The sequence below is a fragment of the Apis cerana genome, linkage group LG10 (assembly GCF_029169275.1).
Source record: "Apis cerana isolate GH-2021 linkage group LG10, AcerK_1.0, whole genome shotgun sequence".
Lineage (NCBI taxonomy): Eukaryota > Metazoa > Arthropoda > Insecta > Hymenoptera > Apidae > Apis > Apis cerana.
Genome location: NC_083861.1, coordinates 11780864 through 11803698, shown reverse-complemented (window position 1 = coordinate 11803698; position 22835 = coordinate 11780864). Strand labels below are relative to the sequence as shown.

The following is a 22835-nucleotide window of genomic DNA, read 5'->3' as shown; positions in this document are numbered from 1 at the left end:
CTTGGCTATTTCGTCGCTTCTTTTGATCCCTTTCTCCAAGTATAGAGCTTATCATCGAATCCGGAACTATCTTATGAACCTTTTTCGTTCTTTTCTTTTTCTCTTTTACTATATTACTATACATCGAGATTCGGTTGGATTTATTACGATTGGATTTTCTTTAGGACAGGGAAGATTGGTTATCATTCCGATCAAATCCGATCAGAGTTTTTATCGTCGACAGATGTCGATCTATGAAAGGAAAATATCGTACGGCTTACTGGTTACCTTTTCATTTTATGAATGGAACATATGTTCCACGAGAGAAGATTATTCAAGTAAGACCCATCATTGTGGTTGTTTATAATTTTACATTTCGTTGTCTTTTTTCAACAAAATTTGCGATGAACCGTTTACGCAATGGAATTAAGAATAAAATAGGAATTTACGAATCTCATCTTGGATCATTATCGATATTAAATATATTTAATAAACAATTCGTGGTATTAAACGAAGCAGTATATTTTTTGTTTGTAACTCGTAATTTTACGTTTATTACGCGATAAACTTTCGCAAGTAATGTGCGTAGTTGACGAAATTTGAAAGAAAAATACGAAAGGAGCATCTGACAAAATTAAACTCGTCGAAACTTTGGGTCGTTTGGCAAAGATACAAGTGTGTAATCGTTGGGTATAAACGAAATCCACGCGATCTCGAAATAGCTCGTCGCGTTTCACGAATAACGAGCAAATTGCACGACGATCGTGCTTTCACGTCTGCTTTGCAACCAATTAAACCGACCGGTTGATATTTTCCAGTGACACAGGGGATCGAACGCAACAATGGTCGAACCAGTGCGCGTTCGGTGCGTTGTTCGCGCATTTCCGGATGATCCGTTGGTGATCTTAATTTCCTCCAGCTGCGCATGCCCAGTAGGCTTCCGCGTATTTGGTTTTCGTGCGTTGAGCGTTGGTCATGGCGTGTCCAGGCCGGAGAGAAACGCGTGTAATACCGTTGTTACGCTTTTTTGCGCGCAACCTCGACGAGTTTTGAACCTGTCGGAAGGAAAAGCAGCAGAAGACCTTAGTCGCAGCGTTCTAACACCGGTGTCGAGACAAAAGAAAGGGTCCAAGAAGTGGAAGGAGAGATGGAAAGGAAAGAAAAGGAGCAACGGCGAGAAACGAGCGCGGTAACTGTAACCACAAAGATCGGCTTCGCGGTAATTTTCCTCCGACAACCCGTTACTCCATCGTTCTACGGCCAAGGCGCTTTAAAAACTTCTATTTTCCCATGACCGGCTGACTCGTTGGTTCTGCACGCGTAACGCTACACCCACGCTGCGTAGTACTCGCCATTATCGATGATACTATCGATATCGCCAAGATTACACAAATACGAAATATTTATTGTACGATTACGGTTTAATCAGTTTTTTAAATCGTCCGAATTTTTCTAACTATCGAGGCAAATCCCGTCCAAATTGGACCATATTTTACAGTCAAAGAGCATTCAAATCGGATCTGGACGATAGCCAATCTTCCCGTTTGATAAAATTGCTCGCATTTACCCGTCCCTTTCTGAACGGATATTTGATCTTATTTGAATATCGTTTCGCGTTATTCTTATCTACCCTTGCATTAAAACTTTAAGTTGGAACAATTTTCCAAAGAACCGACGTCCATAACCTTCGCGTTAATCGATCGTATACCGTTTCTATGGTGGAACAGTTTCGGTCAATGTAAACGCAGCTTAAGATGTTGGCCAGCATCACGCGCGAAACCCTATACACGTTGACACAATTACTCGAAGGGCCTCGGTTGTCCATCTAGTTAAAGTCTCGCTTTTAACGACTCTCGCCAGCACGTGCTGTCGACGACAGCCGGTTCAATTCTCGTCCAAGAATTGTTTGTCTGATTGGCGAGAATTACACTCGTCGAAAGCGAATTAAAGTTTGCTTAAAGGTTTCGAAATCGTGAGTTGAAACGATCAATTATGAAACCTTACTACTCCACCTTTTTGCACGAGTTTCGATCTTCGTAGATGTATATAATTGATAAAAATCATCGGTAAAATACGCTCGCTTTGAAAATATATATAAATGGTTAAAATCGGATTTTCGTTGTTTTTCGGATCAAAATATTTCAGAAATCGATTATTTAACTTTCACGAACGTTTCATAGCGAGACCAACAGCTGTTGTTGGTGTTCGTCAACAAATTGTTTCCCGTTCCGACTGAAAGTTGAAATTTCGTTTGATCGACGAGAATTTCCCATTCAGTGTTCGCAATAAACGAATGCAACGTTTTCGCTATTAATCGAATTTAACGATCCGCTTAAGATTTTCAGCGTTCATCTCTTATTTTATCGTCGGCCAGAATTATTATTCGCGAAGAAGGTGTTTATTATGAATTATTGGAATGTATTTCGTGATAAGCAGGTTCCTTCTTCCTCGAAGGAAACTAGAACGCGACCCAAGATAAATTCTCGTATTTTGCATAATAAATGAGCAAGCTTTCAGTGGTGAAGTTCGTGACAAAGAACTCGTCATGCCCTCGAAATAGTCGATTCTCTCGGTATATGATTCATTGGCTCTGCCCACTTCTCATTAACCGTGACACCGAGATCGATAATAATTTACGTAACAGACTGGAATAATTTCGCGGACAATCTTTCTTTGTCGTTCCCCCCCCTCCATTCGTCAATAATATCCCACAACAACCGATATATTCGAATAATCCTTCTCAACAACGATCCACGGCGTTATTTTACGGAAATATAAATTTTCCCTAGTTGGAAAGATTTTTATTTTTTGATTATCTCGAAGAAAGGATTAAGCGAGGTGTAATAATCGAGAATGTCTCCAAGACGATACGTTCCTCCCTCGTTTCCGCTCAAGAGACTCTGTTTCCGTGTGATTAATTGAATAGCTTGTTCAAAAGTTTTCGATTCTCCTATAAAATCCTCCATTTTCTCCGCGGCTGCATTTCGCGTATCGACGCCGCATCCCCCATTCACTTTCAAATTTCCCTTTTCAGAGGGATCGTGCTTTCATCCGCCTGTGTCGAGCATCTTCAATGCCTAAAATTCCTTCGTTCGCATCCGCGTGTGGTTGAATAAAAGAAATAAAAGATTGAAGAAGCCTCTCCGTTAAAAATTGTCCGTAATATTATAAAAGAATCGATTAATTTCATTTCGCATCTCCTCTTCCCGTTTAAAAGATTATCGTGGAATACGTCGCTTGGAAAAAGAAGAGAGTATATATATATACACGACACGAAATATTCCATTTGCGGTTGGAAAGCGGTGTCGTGGTTGGCCGAAACTGTTCTCCGTCTTCGTCTTTTTCTCTCCTGTTTCTTTCGACGCGATAGCTATTAAGACGCGAAAATATCGCGATAGGTTAGGGGAGGGGAGTAGGGAGGGGAGGGGGGAATAGTTAGAAAAGATAAAATCCGCGTGGGGAGGAGAGGGACGTGGCCGGCGAGGAGAACGTCCGTCGTGAAAGCGAACCGTGTAATAGCGAGAGGAGGACTGGTTTTAAAAGGAGCTCCGCGAAAGGAGTCGTGTGTATGTACTCCGGTTTTACGTGCGCGTCGTTTTAGATCGAATTTTATCGTCGCTCTTCTTCCACGCAATTGTACGAATTTTGTATCCGAGAAGAAGTAAATTTCGAACTTGCAGGTTTTCATCGTTGCGAATTTCAGTCACGGAAGGTGAAAAAGGAAAATTTGAAAAATTGTTGAAAAGTCCTGTTAAATTTAAATTTCTGTTCACTGTTTAATCGAGGAAAAAAAAAAAAGAGAGAAATTCGAAAAGAACTTTTCGAATGTTGAAAAAGACACGATTAGATTTTTATTGGGTTTTGTATCCTCCCGATGAAAATAAATTTCTCGATACAGAGTTCATTCCAAATTCCACTATTGTGATCCGTGAATTTATTCGAAAAAATGAAATGAAAAAGTTGAGAAAGACACGATTTTATTAGCGAGTTTTGCGCGAATAAAAAAAAATATTGATCGATGCGAAAAGTGATAGATAGATTACGCGAAAAAAGGGAATTAGATTGTTGCACAATTGCGCATAATTTGTGGCGAAACGAGAATTGGAACGAGCATCGGCCGCTTGTACCAATTTTCTCGGTATAAATTAATGAGCGATGAATATTTCGAAATCGTGGCCTTGGCTGCATCGATACATGGCCACTTATCGATTTGCCGATCACGAAATAATTATCAGTATCCCCCGTAGACTTGAACCATATTTGAAACGGACTCGAAACGATACGTCGAAATTTAATAAGACGTTAAAATTAAGGGACGAGACGCGAAGGGGAGAGCGATAGTTAAATTGTTCCGAAAGAAATTCAAAGGTCTGGCGCGTTGGATTTATAAAAAAAATAACATTTCCAGAAGCTTTTGGAAAAAGGTAAACGAAACTCGGAGAAAGAGAATTTTTTCCGCGGCTGCGAGTACACTGGATCGAATGCATTTTTAAAAAAAGCAGCGGCGAGCCTTTTCTATATTCTGCTTACTGCTTTGCTCCATATATGGACTCTTTTCGAAAAAAAAAAATGATACAGAGAACGTAAAACCATTCTCGACTTACGGGATAACTCGTTCGCTTTGTACTTTTTACTTTACGCAAACATTTCCTTCGAATATCGAATCGTATCTTCTTCCTCTCTCGTCGTTGTACGCGTGTAATTATCCAATTGTTCCGAACAATCGAAAATATTTCATATTTCCGTTGGTATATGTAAACCGATGAAAAGAGAATTAAAGAAGGAAAAATGCAATGGCGCGTGAAAACAGCCCGAGGCGAACCTCTCGCAATTAGCAATCAACGTGTGTATTAACCGGCGCATTCTTCGAAGCACAAAACACGAGGCATGGAAGAAGCGTGTTCCGAGGCCTTAAAAGCTCAGTTTCGTTTTAAAAGGCGGTTGGCGCAAAAGGGGCCGCACAGCTGTTCCCCTCTTTTTCTTTCTTTCCCCTCCTTTTTTCCTTTTCCCTATTTCCACGTATAAGGCCCGAAGCCAAGGGTAGGCACATATACTTGGCGTATATCGCGTACTCGACTAGCGAAAAGGCAGCGTTGCGACACGTTGGCTCGGTTGCCAATGTAGATAGCCAGGTGCAAAGGGATATCGCAGCTGCCACACCGTCTGCCTACCGAGCAACGAAAAATCGACCCATCCTAGAATCGGCCTAGCCTGTGTGCACGCGTGTACGTGTATACGACCGAGTGGAAAATCGATACACGGTGGATTACCCTTTAACCCATATGCAACCCATGTCTATGATATATTCTAGTGGATACGGCGACGCGTTTAGCAGTGTTTAGCGAGTGGGGGGAAAAAATTTGATCAAATTTGATTTTTAATAAAAGTTTTAATAAACGTTCTCCTTTGATTCGATCGATCTTTTTCGTTCTTTTTCGTCCGTTCGATCGTACGAAAGTATGGGAACGAAAAATTCGAGCGATCGGTGGACTAATTCCCCTCGGCTTATAAAGGATCGTCAACCTTGGCATAATTGAACGTTCTTTCCATTTCAGGCGAACGTATCGAACGCGTCGCATCCTTGCACGTGTCTCGTGGATCGATATTCATTTACTTCAAGTAGAAAAAAGAAAGCGTGTTCTAATCTGACACTTTTTGTTTTAATTCCAGCGGACAAATTTTTTTGGCACGTAATATTATTTCTCTCTTCTCTCTCCTCCCCTCCAGCGACCCAATTACCTCCTCTCCGCCTTTATTTTCTCGACCGACGCGATAATGCATAGCATCGGTGTAATTATCGATCTTATCGGTGGAATTCAAATGAACGGCCAGAGCTTCGCGAAAGGTTATCGTCGTCCAATCGAAAGATAACACGGCCGAATTAGCTTAAAAAGCTACGTGTACGCGTGTAATCTCGTATCGAGCGTTTTGTAACAGTGGCACGGAAACGGCTTGATATTCCAACAGTGGCGCGTATATATATATACATATAATATGTATATATATATATACGTGTACATACATGTGGTGTGTTTACGAAGGATCGCCGTGTTGCCGCTAATTTCACGTTTTCGACCTTAACCCCCTTTCCAAACGAGCGTGTATACGTGTAACTACACACATGCACGCGATTAACGGTGGTTAAAAAAAATGTTGGGCCGCCAGCATCAGATAGGATTAATTGGATTATTCGAAAAGATTGGAACGGCGCGCGGATACACAATGGATGGAAATAAAAGAGCGAGAAGGAAAGTTTGAATTGCAATTTGGAATAAAATGATGGATCCTAGCGATGGTTACAGGTATGTATATATATATATATATATATACATGGCGTAATTAGTCGAAGAGATGGTTTGATAATTCTAAATGCCACTCGCTCGATAGCGGGCTCATTAATCTCTAACGACTAACAAAGGCTGGAGCGTTAATTGGCGTTGTACGCGTTTGATTGGTGCCCTATTAAGCGCAACTTTTTATCGTCTGTGATCCGTCCGCCTGAGAACGCGGGTGAAGTAAAATGGCGCGCTGTTTAAAATTCGAAATTGTTTGAAGAGAATAATAAGAGTAATATATTGTTGGAGACTTTTGTGTATTTTTACTTTCAAAAGGGGGATCGAGTCAAAAACAAGTTTACCAAGTTTTCTGTATTTCGAAATATTACAAAGATTCTAGTATCTTTGCGTTAACTTTATTATCCTTTATAACTTTTTTATTTTATTATAAAGTTAGGATAATTTCTGGTATATTTTTAAAATAGGGACCAATTGTTTTTGCAAAACGCGAGGGTATTCGCCCGATCCGTTTATTCTTTTGGCGATAAGTTTTCACTCTCGAGATTCGCTGTTGCAGCGAAATATGGAAATAGCGTTATATAACGTGAAACGCAATTTACCCGTCGTCGGAGAGTGACTCAACGATGAAACTTCCATTTCTTTGACAAATTTCCCCCTGAAATTCGAAACGCAGTTTGTTTCGTCTATTTACTCAAATATTATCGCCAAGTTTCTTTCCTTACCGAATTAAAACGTTAAATACCACAGTTTCGAAATTATGAAATATTTATTTATTCCCCTGGAAAACAACAGCTCTTTTTCTCTCTCTCTCCCTTTTTACGAAACTATGTCGTTACGAAAATATTGCAAAATTAAAATCGAAGAAATATATAAGTTTAACAATTTCGAATTTATCTCTTTTATTTCGAATTATCCTCCGAATTTCCGATACTTAATTCTCACGCGAATTAATCTCACGCGGAAGAGCAACGTTTTGGCAACAACGGCGGTTAAAGGAAGTGGTATTTCCTCGGTTAGTTTGGCCGGTGAGGCTGAACAGAAGGCGCGAGCGACAGCTCGCAACGCAGGACGGAAGCGGTACGTTTTGCAAATTAAAAAAACGATAAGACGAAGCGAGCTGTATATAATTTAAAGTAATGTGAACGAATATTTTAAAATATAAAAAAGTAGAATTTATTTTGTACCTTTTGTATCAGGGTTGATTAAAATTTATTTAATAAATTTAAATATCTCGAAAATAAGTGAGCTAAATTTATAAAATTTTTTTTCTTACATTAAAATTATAAATATAAATTTAGAGATTAAATGTTATTCGAACTTATTAATATCTAGTTTTTTTAGAAATAAATTTAATTTAGATATAAAATTTTTAATACATTAAAATTTACTTTATTAGTATTAATTTTTATATTAAAAATTTATGGGATAAACTATAAATTTATTTATAAAAATTTAATTTTTAAAAAAAAAAATTTTAAGTTTTATTTATTCTATAAAAATATATATTTTAATTTTTAAAATATAGTGATAATGATTAAATTAGTAGTAAAAGTATATTTTGAATTTATAAATTATTTATATATATATATATATAATTTAAAGGAACTCGGCAAAAATGATTATTCACCTGTTTAACAAAAACATGGCCTATTGAATTGAATTGAAAGCTTGGGATCGAAATCCGAAATTTTTATTTTTCCATCGCGAAATGTGTCGTAGAATTGTAAAAAAAAAAAAAAAAGAATCGGAAATTTGAAATCGAAGATCGAAGGACATGGAGGAAGAATTTCGAGCATTCGTGTGGAGGCATAGATTGGATGTTGTTAGTAGAAATGAGCGTGGTTCATGACGACAATTTCATTCCTGGCACACCTTGTGCCTGCCCTACGTATATATGTATATATATACGCACGGATTGCACGCGCAACACTCGCACACGTATAAGCAACATGGGCGCGTCCAACTATGCGCGCCCGTACTGAATTATTCATCCCCGCGGGAGACAGCGTCTCTCTTGTTTCTTTCTCCTTTTCTGCTACACTCTGGACGAGAGAGAACTTCCCCCTCCACCTCCTCCTTCTCTTCCTTCACTCGGTTTCTTTCTTTCTTACTTTTCTTTCTTTCCATTTCTTCCATCTTTTCTTTCCCTCTACGATCCAGCCAAGAGGAAATCCGGCCCCTTGTAGCTCTCGCGAAATATTCTCGAAAACGGGAATCGTCTTTTTGATTTTTCTCGCGAACCACTCTCCCGGGATTTCGCTCCGAAGAAATTTCTATTTGTCGTTGAGTCCTTTCTTTTTTCGCTTCCTTTCTTCGACCTCTCAAGAAATTCTCCCGCTTTCGCGCGATTTCGGGAAGCTACGTTTCAAATATCATCCTTTTGGTAATATTCGATCAAAAAAAATCGTATCCGTTGTTTAATTACACAACGAAAAAGAAACGAAAGAAGCGAAGGTTAATTACTAATTATCGCGAAAGGAAGCTACGAGATTAATTAGCGATCGATGATGCAGCATACGTGGTTACACTGGAATTAATTATCGAGCGTGCGCTCGATCATCGATATAATGTAAACGTGGATACGCGCTACTTTTTCCCCTCTTCCTTATCTTTCTCTTTTTCTTCTTTTTTCCTCCCCTCTCCTCCCTTTATACCGTCGTGCACTCACAACTTTAAAATCCCAACGCGGCGATGACGAATCTCACGCGAGTTGCCAACGCGACATAATTGCTTCGTTTCCCCCTTGTTACATCATCGCTTACGTCGTTCGAACGCCTCCGTTCTTCGCTGCGTTCCTTGTGTCGGGCAGAGCGTCTCTCGTTGTATTGTCGCAAGTAGGAGGAGTTGGAAAGGTAGGGAGAGGGAGGGAGAGACGGTGTTACGAACGTTAAGACAAGTTTTCCGCCCTTCATCGCGAACAATCTATCGCGTATAAATAACGCGTCGTTTTCGAAACGACCATTAACGGTTATTGTTCCGCTATATGTATTTCGATGATGAATATTCTCTCTCAGCCAGGAGAGAGAAATTTCTAAACGTATGCGTGTTTCCCTCGTCCTACCTGTTTCTGTCATTTCATACCGCTGATTCCCCGTCGGTAACCACTTATGTACAGAGTCGCGTTTCCACACTCATGGGTGTGACTTTGCATGTGAAACACGCGTACCGTATATATAGGTATCACGGAGAATATTTGCGGATGCATTTACGGTCCATTGTGCGGTGTCACTCTCACGCCACCAACCAATCGACTCTTTTCTGCCTTTCATTTCTTTTTTAACTTCTCTTTGAATCATCCATCGAAATTCAAGGTTAGAAACGATTCAATCGATCGATACAACGCGTATTGAAAGACGATCGGTGTTGCGTTATAATCTTTCTCGGCTAGACTCGTGGAAATGGTCTATCCACGCTCGGCATGAAGATACGCAAATACACGCGCACCGTTACAGCGCATCGTACGTTTGGCGGGCGCATAGACGGTGTATACTGGGAGAGAAAAGGGGGAGCGGGGAAAAGAAAGAGGAGGCGAAGGAGGAGGAACGATGAATCTGCACTCGCTCGCAGTTTGCTTAGGGTCGAGGGATAATGCGGCAAACTCTTTCTCTCTCTCTCTTTCTCTTTTACCACGTTTGTCAGAGGGGTTAAAAAGGCCCCTCTTTCTTTCGATTTTCCATCTCGCCCTCGCCGCTCGCGTTATTAATACGCGAGTTGCGTTCAGCCTTTTCCTTTCCACTCCTCTCCCTTTCTCTCGCGTTTACTCTTCTCGTTCCTCTAGGTTAGCAAAACTCCGCGTTCGTATACTCGTGTGCTCGAAACTCGTTCGATTCGAATCATCGACGTTCGAACGAGCAAAAGCACTGTTTGTTCTCGATCGTCCGACGAATGTTTTCTCGTTGAGCATCGGTGGGTCGGTAATGTAGGTAACGTCGCGATCGAGGTGTAATATGCCTTTTGCGCCTACGTATTAGAAAGTTTCGCATTGTTCACGGATGAATCTACTACATAGGGAGGAAGCTTAGAGCGTTATTTATCGGCGATGTTTAGCGAAGGATTACGCGAACTTTGTGGAAAAGTAAGGTACTACGAAGAAGATAGATAGGATAATTCGAAAAATGTTCGACGAAATGTTCACGAGTCGTATTTTTTTTCGAACTACGTGATATACGTAGTTACGTGTATACATGACAGGGCGAAAGAATGGATTTTATATAACGCGTAAGAGCATTCGTAAGGTTATGTTCCTTCTAGCTCAAAATTAGTATCTATTTAAAGACGTGGTAATCGTCGTTGAAGAATTTTTTATCGCGTATTCCATTTCATATTTTATTCGTATTTATCTCGGTTTGTAAATAAGATTTCTCGGACGATGGAATATTATTAACTTTGATCTCTTTCCTCGGCATACTTTGCAATTACGATTGGATGCGTCACGTTTCCTACTTAACGAGTTCTAGCCTCTAACTCGCAATTAAGAAGGATGTAAGTAATAAACCTGAGGCGCTATTATCTTATTGATACAATCTCCTTTGCTTAAAAAATTGTATAATTTTAGGATAAATTTTAATGTATTCGTACAAATTTACTCGTTCTAATTATTATTATTACACGACGCGTAACGAAGGAAGGACGCAATTCGATGAACAATTTTACGAAATTCGTCGTTTTTCTCAAAGACAGGTTGAAATAGAAAGGGAGGCAGCGTCGGAAATAAAGTCGTAATACTTTTCCCAATTTCAAAACGGAAAATTCCCCGTTATATTTATCTTCATGTCTATCTTTAGTTTATTTAGATAATAACAATAAATAAGAAAAAGAAGCCTTTGGAAATTCTTTTAGACATTCGATGTGTTTCGTTAAGAAAAATATCCCTGTAAGAGAATAAGAATTCATTCTTTAACGAATAACAACAGATAAGTTTGTTGGATGTGAAGTTTTTGGAACACATTTCCCTTGATCCAGCTTTATCAAAACGTATTATGCCCCTTCGATAAATTCGACATATTGCGAACGATACGCGAGTCGGACACGAAATTGGCTTCGATCGATTCGTGGAGCCACTGGTCACTTCCCTACGCGTAAACGTCTGTTACCGCTCGCCTAGCAAACTTCTTTTTTCTTCTCCCTTTACGGTCGTTTGCATTCTCCCCTAAAATTCCACGAACAGAGAGATACGAGATAAGATACTCGAGGGTAAATCTTCTCTCCCTCCTCCATCTTTTCCTTGTCATTTAACGATCCGTTCTTAGATAACCTACCGATTTTTCGCGAAATTTTGGAAGAAAGGAAATTGATACCTAAGATACTCGAAGCATAAGATACTCGTAACCTTGCAACTTTCACCTAAACGTTTACTCTCGATTTCGTCCATCTATTCGACGAGTTCTCATATTCCTGGTTGTCGATGCGATCGAGGGTTTTCTACGACGGTTCGCCACTCGATGAGTCATGTCGCGCACACCATGCTCTCTGTCTCTCTCTTTCCTCTCCATTTATGCTCTTCTCCGGCCTCCACTTTTCTTCGTCGTTTTCCCACTCGCTTCCCCCTCCCACCTCTATATTTCTTTCAATTCCCTGGCTCAGCCATCGAGTCTATCTCAGTATCTCTCTCCGTGTCTGGGTCGTCCGCTTGTTTCTAGGTTACCGAGAAATTAACGACTCCCCTTCTCGAGCAGAAGGATTTATTTAAGCCCGTGATTTTCAAAATATATACATACGCACGATCGAAACGGATGGAAAGAGTCTTTGTATATTTACAAGAACGAGAGAGAGAGAGAATTGACCTAAAATTCCTATCTCGCGGAAAGAAATTTTCGCTAGAAACTGTGTAGCGCGGATATGTATCGTTGTATAGAGTGGAATATGGGTTCCATCGCGTTATTTTCAGTCAGTCGTTATTTATAATTCAAGTGGAGATACGCCTCCTTGTCGGGGTGGTATACATTCGATGTGACACGCATTCGTATTATGCCCGTTGAATAATTAAAAGGGGAAAAATAAAGGTTAAACTTAGCCGAAGATTAATTTTAAAACGTTCCATCGCGATACTATCGCGGAGATTACGAATTATACTCCTTCGTTTTATAATATTACGTGATTATAGAGCGCGTCGTGAGAGTATTTATCTTACGCAATTATATTTTTTCTCCCCCCCTCCATTTTTCTCTCTATTCGAGAAAACAGTCCTCAAAAATTATCGACCGTAACATTAGTCGTATAAGTATATCCGTTCGCGTAGTATATCGCTTTTTATCTTTACATAAATCTCCCCGTTCGATTCCTCTTTTCTTTATCTACATCGAAGTTTCTATACATCATCATTTCATTTTTATCTCCTCTGTATCGCTCGCTCGCATCTCTCTTCCTCGCCTCGGGCTTGTCGCTTCTTCGCGCGGTTTATCGAACTCCGAACGCTTTTTATTTTACCTTTTCCATTGTATTAATTCCTTCTAAAATTACCTCTTCCTCCCTCGATAATTTTCGTAATTAAATATAAATAATACAGTATCCGGTATGAATCGGCAGTTATTTCTTTTTATCGATTATGTACTTGATGTTTATAGGAAAAAGGAATTAATAAAATTATTACGCAAGGGAAAAGGAACTGTCGAGAAAACGAAATAATCGATTGATTCTTCGAAGATAGCGAGAGGATCCTAATCTGCCCTTTCAAACACACGCCTATGCGGTTCGAGTGAATCATAGCACAGTGTTGATCTTTCGCTATTTTTCTCGTTCCAAGAGCGAGAGCGAGTCGATCTGTGCCTCCCCCCCCTTCTTATCTCTTCACCGACCTTCGATCAATTATTCGAATAATTTTCACGCTCGCTTGCCGACAGCCCACGGACGACCATTGTTCGGATTAAGAGGTCTCGTGGCTTCGAATCATCCCTCTTTAAACGTAGGCTCGTGTGTAGGCGGACAATGGCACGATTACTTTCCAAAGAATCAAATCGAGATTGCGAATTCGATTGATTTGGAAGCGAAGAGAGTCGAATAATATTGGGAAAAAATAACCGGAGAGGATTCCGTTGGTATTAATCGAACGGTCGATATCGAGAAATATTTTTTCCCTCCCGATTATCTGTCGAGGCTAATATTTATACGCGCGAGATAAACGGACAAACATTGGCTAACCTTATTTTTGCAGAAACCAGTTACCAAATCCGTTGTTTTTCGTGCTGAGTCACTCGAAAAACAGTTACACAATAGATGAATCACAATCGTGGAATCAAATCAAATTTCAATTTGTTACGAGCTTGCGTGGTAACTATCCTTGATGATCGACCGATCGTTACCTTCCAATAAATTTACTTTTCGTAAATTTTATCTTCCGTAGCTTAGTGTTCACTGCTCGAAATAAAGAAGTCTCGCGGGACGGCGCAGCGGCAAGAGGGGTTGTCCTTCGCTAGGACCATCTATCCCCACTCTAGACGCTTTGTTGACGATTCTGACCACATGGAAGAGCTACAATTTGCACGGTCAAAATCGTAAAAATTATTTTTATGAAGTCGCGTTAGAATAATATTTCTAGTCCAAGACTAGATCGATGCTTGGACGCATATCATCGTTTTGGATTATTACATGTGACAAATATGAAGAAACAAAAATACGTGTGAAAATAGATATTTTTTTCCAAATTAATCAGACTCTTCCACCAGTGAATAGTACGTAAATTCTCTGGTTCTTTCAAGAAGGTGGATAACGCAGCACGTAATTCGTTGTTGGGTGTACGTGTTTGGCGCGAAATACAAATAACAATTACGGTGGAAAAGAAGTGCACGTCCTATCCTTGCAAGAAAGCAAAATATTTCGTCCGTAGCGCTGCCTCCATTTTATTTACACGGTATATACGAGCAAGTAAGTGCGCAAGTTAAGATGGCCGTTGCCTCGAGAGACACGTCCTCCTCGGAATTGAATCTTTAAAGACCTGTAAACTCTGGCCAACCTGTCCTAGATTCGCAGGCCTCGCATCGTCCAACCTGGTTACCCGTTTCTTTCTTTACATTTTTAACCGAAAGTAATAGAATTACGATGAAAAAAGAGGCAGGAGAGGGGGAGGATGAAACGTGTCGGGCATAAATCGGTAATGCAGCGTGTTGGAGAAAAATGGTTTCTAGTTTTAAATTATCGAAACGAATATAGACAGATGGAGGATTATTAAAACGAAACGTGTGTGTCGATATGGTCCAAACACGTTTAATATTTTAGCCATAAACTTAAACGTAGAAAGCGAATCAGTGTCTACGACTGGATGGAAATTGATTTCGAATCAACGATTTATTACAGTCTCGTTCACCGTTACGATCTTTTTCTCCTATTCTTTTTTCTTTTTTTTTTTTCCTATTAGAATCGTATTTAATTAAAGATTGTAAAAAGAAGCAGTTCGAGGAGTGCAATTAAGATAAGAAAAATTGGCGGGCATGATTACGCGAGGAGAGTATAATCAACGTGTTCGTACGAGTGTAATCGTAGGCTATCGCTTGCGCACGGTCAACGTTTTACTTCGCAGTAAGTTGGTTAATTACGCGTTCATTATCGGCATAGAAACAGGAACTAAAATTATCGCGTTGAAAAACTTATTCGATGGACATTCGACGACCTTTAAAACGTAGCAACAGTCAAGGATGTCCGCTCTTGTGTGCAAATAACGTTTAACCATTTGGCGTTTTGGTTCGAATCGAATTCGACGATTCGTCATTAGTGAGATAATACGATTGGACACGGGCGAAGAAAAGAAAAGGGGGGAGGAATATCTTTTTTCGTGGAATTTGTAGAAAAATTAATTATTTATTTCGAACGAAGCGTGTCAATGGTCGAAACGTTGGCTCGTTCGTAACGAAACGTACACGTGTAATGCGACCGATTAATTCTACTCTCGTGATGAAAACATTCGTCGCGCACGCGACGGCAAGCGTTATTTTTCGCCGTGTAACATTTGCACGAACGAAATGTAAATTGGAAAGCATCGATACATTCGGTGCGGAGACATAAGTTTCGCAATTGGCGTCGATTCATCAGCCTCCGCGTGAAATTATTTTGTTTGAACAGAAGAGTTATGCATCGACTCGTTTAACGATGTAATCATGAAAATTGTAGCGATTAATTTGTAAGCCAATAACGGACGGATGTGAAATATTTTGCGTCGCTTTACCTAGTAACATATCTGTGCACACCGCTTAAGTAATATTTACAGAGTAACTCGTATGTACTTTGTTCGATAAGAAGTTGTACGTCGATTTTCACATCGAAATTATCTTTATCAAATATCGAGAAATTAACTTATTTTTTTCTAACTCGGTTTTCTAAATAAATTGGATAAATAAATTTAAGAGAGTAAATAAGAGTATTTATCATTCGAGACGCTTCTCGTCGAAGAAAAGAGACGAGAGGTGAAAAAAAAATTGAGTAAATTTCTAAAAAGTCGGCTTTCGTTCAGATTCTCATTAATAAAACATCGGAGGACGTGCATACAAAGTGGTAATTCTCTCCATACGACGCTCCGCGTTTAAATATTCGAATCGCGAGTGTATCATCATCTCTCGTTTGTTGCTTCTAATACCAGTTGGGCGGAAAAAGTGGTTGGAAAAAGCGGTATAATAGCGATTGTTTTTCCTTCTTCTTCTTCAATGTTATAATTTCTAATCCGTTAAACACGCAAGTGGAACGCCTTTTTTCTCTTTCTCTTTCCCACGATGCGGTTTCCACAAGAAGGAAAGCAGTTTGCTAGAAATTCTTTCGCTCCTTTCTCTAACCTGTGCTACGCTGCTAACTAATCGCTCAATTATTTTTTTTTTTCTTTTTCTTAACGATAAAATCGTTGAACGGATAATTCGTTGCAAAGAATGGCGGTATTTTTTCAAAAGCCGTTACAGTTATTGTTACATCAGTTCTGGGTAATGAAAAAGAATTTTTTTGAAAACATCGATCGACGTGTATACAAGGAAAAATTTCTCATTGTTGCTTCATCGAGAGAACGCGGCTTAACGCATCGCTAAATTGTCCAATTGGCTGCGAAATATTGCGCGGTACGTGCACGAGCGTTATTTGGCTCTAGAGTGTGTGGAGCCGCGAACGTATGCCGAGCCGAGCATTAATTAAATCCGAAAACGAAATTTCGTAATTGAAATTGGCCATTTCGTGACCGTTTCCATCACCGAGTAACGCGCATTTTCGGTTTACTTTCGAGTCAAGTTATTTCACGTTAAATTATCACGTTCTTTTTATAGATATTCTTTAGAATAATATAAAAAACTGTAGAAAAAAATACTCAAAGGGAAATAACAGCGTTTAACAAGAGTTTCGAGTTAATTGTAAAAATTTCCGTGGCGCTTTATAAAAATATAAATATATAATAATAAAGAGAAAAGAAAAGAAAGAAAGAAGAAACAAGTGGAAAAATTCGTCGCGATGCTTAAAAATAATCGAGCAGCCGAGTTTCATAGGAATGAGACAAAAAACAGTGGAAAGGTTAATAATCCAACGGTCGAAACGACGTTCTAAAAAGTTAGGCGCTGGATCGGTATGCGTGGTGAGCGCGCGTGGTAGACTTGGCGAAACTTTCTCGTTCCGCGCGGTGCGTTCCGTCTGAACGGATTTCAAGAATGAATAGGATTTTAACAAGAAGCTACGAGCGGCGGAGAAGATGAGGAAGAAACGAAAGGCGTAAGAAAGGAAGGGAAATATTGAAATAAAGAGCAAGGAAACGACATTTTCTTGCGTCGATGAGAGAAACAGAGAGAGAAAGAGAGAAAGAGAACGAAGCATCGTAGACTTGAAAAGTAATGCGGATGTGCTCGTTCGGATTACGTTTCTCTACGGTCCGAGTTTTAACTTCCTGCGGTTTCCTCGAGTCGTGTGCCCCTCTCCCTCTCTCTCCCCTCCCCCCTCTTCCCCCATTCGCCGGGAAACTCGCTCTGCCTATATTTCCCTTCCTCCTGTCCTTCAACCGCTAATTTAAGTGGCTCTAAATTCGTTGTTAGACCGTTGAACGAAGAATAAAAAAGGAACGAGTATATGTAGGAGAGAAGAAGAAAAAGAGGATGATGTTTCTTCGTCTCCCTCCCGTTCTCCGCTTCTTGCTCGCTCCCATTCGTTCACTGCCAAATATAAACCCAACCAGTGTCGAAGCTTTGGGGAAAAAGGATGGTTGGAAGTGGAGCAAAAAGGTTGAGAGCAGTGACAGCAATTCCATCGCTATTCGACTATCTTTAGATCGCTCGATTTTAGAGGGGAATCCCGGCGTTGCTACCGATTGGAGAACCGCCATATTTAAACGTGATTACATACGTAAATCATGTTTCATTATTCGATGGATTAAATTTTTTTTCAAACGAGTCACGGTTGGTCGGCAATCGGTATAAACGAGGAGGAAATGGAATGAAAATCAGATATAATTGGAAACGAATAACAGGGCGAACTGCTTGCTCTGCTAACTAAAGTGTTGCACGGGGAACAGGCGTCGGCCGTTTAATTAACGGGAAGCAAATGTGCTTCCGGCACACGCTTGAATAATCGTTTAATTATTTATTCCATGTATCTTGTACAGCTTGGATGTGAAAGGAGAAATGAATCATTGGACATTGTCGTGTTTCCGTAAAATCCCGTTAATACTTATGAACTGATTCGGCCAACGAGGATAACACAAATAGATAATAATCTTATATTAATTCCAGAAACGAATATCGTACTTTTTGCCCGCGAAATTATACAATTGTATATATTAAGAACCAGCTGGAAAATGAAATAGCCGATTATTCGCAACTTGATATATCGATGGTTGAGCAGCGATATTCACGAGCGGCTCGTTCGTACTATACAGCTGCCACCTGCCGCAACACCATATGTTCCTATTATTAGCCACTCTTTATGGCTAGTGCGTGTCATTTTTATTATTTCCTCGTCGAAATACCTTCTATTTTTACTCGATAGGATCGAAAATTTCGTTTTCTACTCTCCCGGCCGATTCGTATTTTCCATCGAGTTCATAATCGACTTGCCTCGTTCAGGTAAAAAAAAAGGCGAAAATTGATCGCTTCGTTACAACGAGTTATTCCTCGTACGATTAATTAACCCTAGTTTAGAGGCGTACAAGTGTTAATTTTTTTTTTTTCGTTAGAAGAATCGATTTTATTATTCGGTTAATCGGGGAAAATCTTCAAAGGAGTATCGATCTCTCGTTCAAATTGTTCGTCGTATTCTCAGATTGTTGGAAAGAGGGCGTTTTGAAATTTAAATCGTTTAAATCAACAATTAAAATGAGATATACGAGCGGTATATTTTATCGCTTTGCTCCAGTTTACACCTGTCCGGTATATTGCGGATGCACCGGTGTCGTGCATCATCCGTAACGCGCTCTGCGATTCCAATTTATAATATAATAAATTTTACGCAGCGAGTTTGCGAACCGAATGAAAATTTTCCGCCTCTCGCCTCGGAAAAGAGAATGAAAAGTTTGTCAAAGTTGGTTCGATTCACGCACGATGTAAATCATCCGAGTTAGTTGACGAGTTACATCGATCTCGATATCTTTTCACAATGCGCGATAATCGAATCCAGCCGCTCGATTAATTTTTAAGGAGTCGAGCGGAAGAATAATTATTTCGAAATTAAATACATTGGAGATATCCTTGGGAGCGAATAACGCAGAAACGGTTATAACGGTTATGTAACGGAGGAACAACACGGGAAACGAGCGAAGACGTAGATCGCATTGGAAATCGGTGTTCGATAATCGATATTTCGTGTGACGCGTGTGATAACGTCCAACCGTTGATATTTCGGCAACGCATGCCACCGGCTTGCGCCGCCATGTGTTCGATGCACTTTCCAACGGTACGTTGTTACATTAACGTACGCCTCCCGCTACACGGTCTACACGTGTTCGTATTTCATCAACTGCGTAAATATTTCCACGACTTTTATGCGCTTCTATTTTTCGCTTAAAGAGAGAATGATATTGGCAAAAAAAAAAAGAAAAATTAAATCTCACAGTTCGTCAAAGTTCGTCAAAGTTTACTTTAAGTTCAAATAATAACAATGATTATTATAGAGAGAAGAAAATATTTGCTCATACCGGTACATCCTCGTGCAAATAGCAAATACTCACGGCCAACGATTCGATAATATTTCGATGTGCGACGTCGGTAAGTAAGTAAACTATCGACATTTCTACCGGTTGTCCATTACGAACGTTCCGGATGGTGTACACATCGTTCATTTTGACGTATGGACATATTCCAACTTGAATTTCTCTTACGGCATGGAAGCTGTTCAAATTCTTATCGAATTAGCGACAGAACGAAAGATAGTTACGCAAATAGTACGTGTTTCTTTCTTGCCGATATATTTGCCCCTTCGTTTTCTTTTCTCTTTCGTTCCAATTTGCAAGTATAATCTTACAAAGCTAATATTTCGCAATGTAGAACGTGGTGGAATAGTGGCGGAGAGAAGGAAAGTGGTGGGGGCAATAGGGCGATTGCCGCGCTACCGACGCAACAACGTTCTGACCTTTTCAAAGAACGTATCCTGTAAAGTTCTATCGCCTCGTTGAGAACGGCTCGAGTATTCGCGAATGGTCGATCTCCAATTTGCTTATGGTGGAAGCAGCGTATACAGTGGTTCTCGCATTATAGTTTCTGCTAGGTGGCGAAATTAATTGGAATTAGCAGGTCGGAAAATGAAAATTTACGATTATAACCGCGTAATGTTACGATATTGCTTTTGAATGGGTTATTTACGACGCCGTTCCTGCTAATTCTTTTCATTGAAATTTATCATTTAATACCCGGTAAAATAATTATTCGATATTTTAACGAATAATCGTCACGGAAAGGGATAACTTTGTTAACGGATCAAGATAATTTTTACACCGCACACTCTCCTATATCGCCATTCATAATAATCGTGGAATATTTATATTATAAATAGTATCGAGTAATATTAATTCTGTGCGTATTTAACAATTTAAAGTTTTAATCCTTCATGGAAGCATACCATCCGCATTAAAGATAAAATGCGTTTGTATAATTTAATTAACCGTCTCGATTAATCGACGACAATTTTTTCCAACAACGATATTTATGTAATCATATTTACACTTCCCTTCCTTTTATAATCCGCGAAGCCGTTCCACAGTTCTTGTTTCACGAACACCGAAGCAGAATCGTCCAAGACACTTGGATTTCCCGCAATACGAGCATTTCTTCGGTCGATCCCCTTCCGGTCAATTCGATCGATCGTTCGCCGGTGAAACCGACTTTTTATTTACGTAATTTAACAGTCGAAGCGGGAACGATGAAACAGGACGCTAGACAGTGCGTAACGCGATCCCACGCATAATCGTCGGAAATTTATACCCGATTACATAGTTGAATAAGAGTTGTGCAATTGAATTGCGGCCAGCCGGAATTTCTTTTAATTTTCCAATAGAAAAATTTAAATTTGACTTCCACGAGTTCGTAAGAATTTCATTCGGGGACGAAAGGAATCGTGGTTGAAAAGTGGGTTTCGTCGATTTATTTTTTTTTTCCTTTAATTAGTCACATCATTCGTTCGCATCTGTTGCATCGAATAGTTGGCCATCCTGCTCGGTTCTTTATATAACCGGGACTATTCAAAGTTCCGCAAAAGGGCCGGCACGATAAAGAAGCGTAGAAAGCGAGTGTATAAGAAGTTCCGTGCATCAAAGGTACAGGAGTGGCGCGTATGGTTGGTACAACAATGCCAAATGAAATTCATTAAAAGGCGTGTGTATACGTATAAAAGAGCGTGTACATGGCTCTCTAATAATACTTAAAAAAGAAAAGAGGGGAAAAGGAAAATAATTACTTGGTTCCCGCCGGTGTATAACGTTGAGTTAAAATTTTACGGCTTGTAGACGTGATGTACAGTTAAGTTACGTTATTTATCGCGAAATGACTTACCACGTCATGAATATTCTCCCTCGATGTTGATTGATCAGTGTATTCAAAATTGCGCATATATATATGTATACACACACACATACATATATATACACATACCCGACTACTTATTTTAAAACGGTATACATATTGCGTTAAACTCGTTTCGTTAATTAGTTTCGCAAGTTAAACAAAAAAAAAAATTTTTCACCTCATCCGCTGCGCAATTTGAAAATTACTCAATTTACGATAATAATTACAATTATAAAATACGTTTCCTTTCCTTTTTTTAACATCTACTTTACATTCATTCATTTATCGATACACCTGATTTAAAAAAGAATGAAAATTCTTCGAGTTTAAATTGCGAAAACGCAGAGAGAGTGAGTGAGTGAGAGAGAGTGAGAGAGAGGGAGGGAAGGACAGAGAGGCGAGTATCGAACTGGGCTGTCGTGATTACAGACCCCGAGGGAGGACAGGGCAGCGTCGAGTCCTGGTAATCAGAATAATCACACACCCACGCCATCCCCGTCACCGGTCGGCGATGCACCCGTTGGCAGGGCTCTTATGGAGGCTGCGCTTCAGCAAGCCACTTCCGGATCTCAGCCACCTCTGGTGGTGACACCGCCTGGTTACTGGGTCGACGGTACCGATCATCGACACGCCCTGGACTCGGCTGGCAGGGCGTTACTTCCGGCCCAGCCTGCATGGCAACCGAGGATAGACCAAGACGACACGGCCAAGTGCTACAGGCGATTTTTCGTCGGCAGGGTAACGTATATATATATCACTTGTATAATTTTAAACATCGGTTATCTATCTCCCTTTCGTCAATTTCGCTCCGTGGTCGAAGTGAAGAACGAGAAAGAAACTAAAATTACCCACGTTTCACGTACACACGTGGACGTGAATTTGTGGTATAGGTTTCACGGGGAAAGATACAACGGGATTAAGTTCGCTAAAACTTGGTCGAAAGGTTTCTCGTTTGAAATATGGTGGGGAGGCAGGGGAAGGGAGAGGAGAGGGGGGAATGTTACTGGCGTTTTTTCTCCGCGAGCATGTAGTGGTAGCTAATTCGACGATACACACACACGCAGCGGTCGATGGCAAGGTCAGTCGTTAGATACTTGGACGTCTCATTATGCCTGTATTACCGAAATACAAAATACCGTTTAATCCACTTACGGTAAATTGTAATTTCGAATAAACATTACGTAAATATCGTCCGCCCTCGCCTCGTATTTTTCCGTGAAAAATTTCTCGCGTCGCGTAACGTACGAAAGCTTCGAGGATTCGTAATTGTGCCGTCTCGCGTTGTTGTTACATTGTTGTCGCGCTTTTCTAGTAAAAGATTAAAGCGAATTCTTACAAAGTAAATTCATACCTTTCAATTAGAGAGAGTTAGTTAACCTCTTTCTCTCTCTCCGTTCTGATTTTACAAATAAATTGTAATAACTTTGAAAATTGTTCGTTAATTATAAACGTGACGCGAGAATAATGCGAAATGCGTACTTCCGTAAACCGTGTTTCGCATATAAATTCAGTATATCGGTTATCGATTGGCTGGTCAAAGTGTTTGGTCGTGTGTATCGAAGACGTACCGTTTCCTTCAAGTTTCGTATCGTGAATGAAATAATTTAAAACGTCATTCAATTTT

General features: G+C 40.0%; 1 protein-coding gene across 13 annotated transcripts in view; it reads left to right on the top strand.

Moving 5' to 3' along the window:
• LOC114578087 (rap1 GTPase-activating protein 1) overlaps window positions 1-22835 on the top strand; it is a 101778-nt gene that overhangs the window by 69049 nt on the left and 9894 nt on the right. For 11 of the 13 annotated variants that reach the window (XM_062080613.1, XM_062080612.1, XM_062080611.1 and 8 more), the window contains one exon: window positions 21641-21949. In XM_062080613.1, coding sequence (XP_061936597.1) covers window positions 21641-21949 — 309 coding nt within the window. Of the gene's footprint in view, window positions 1-2; window positions 1169-20764; window positions 20985-21640; window positions 21950-22835 lie in introns of those variants that run through there. The other 2 variants (XM_062080622.1, XM_062080623.1) reach the window with 2 other exon arrangements.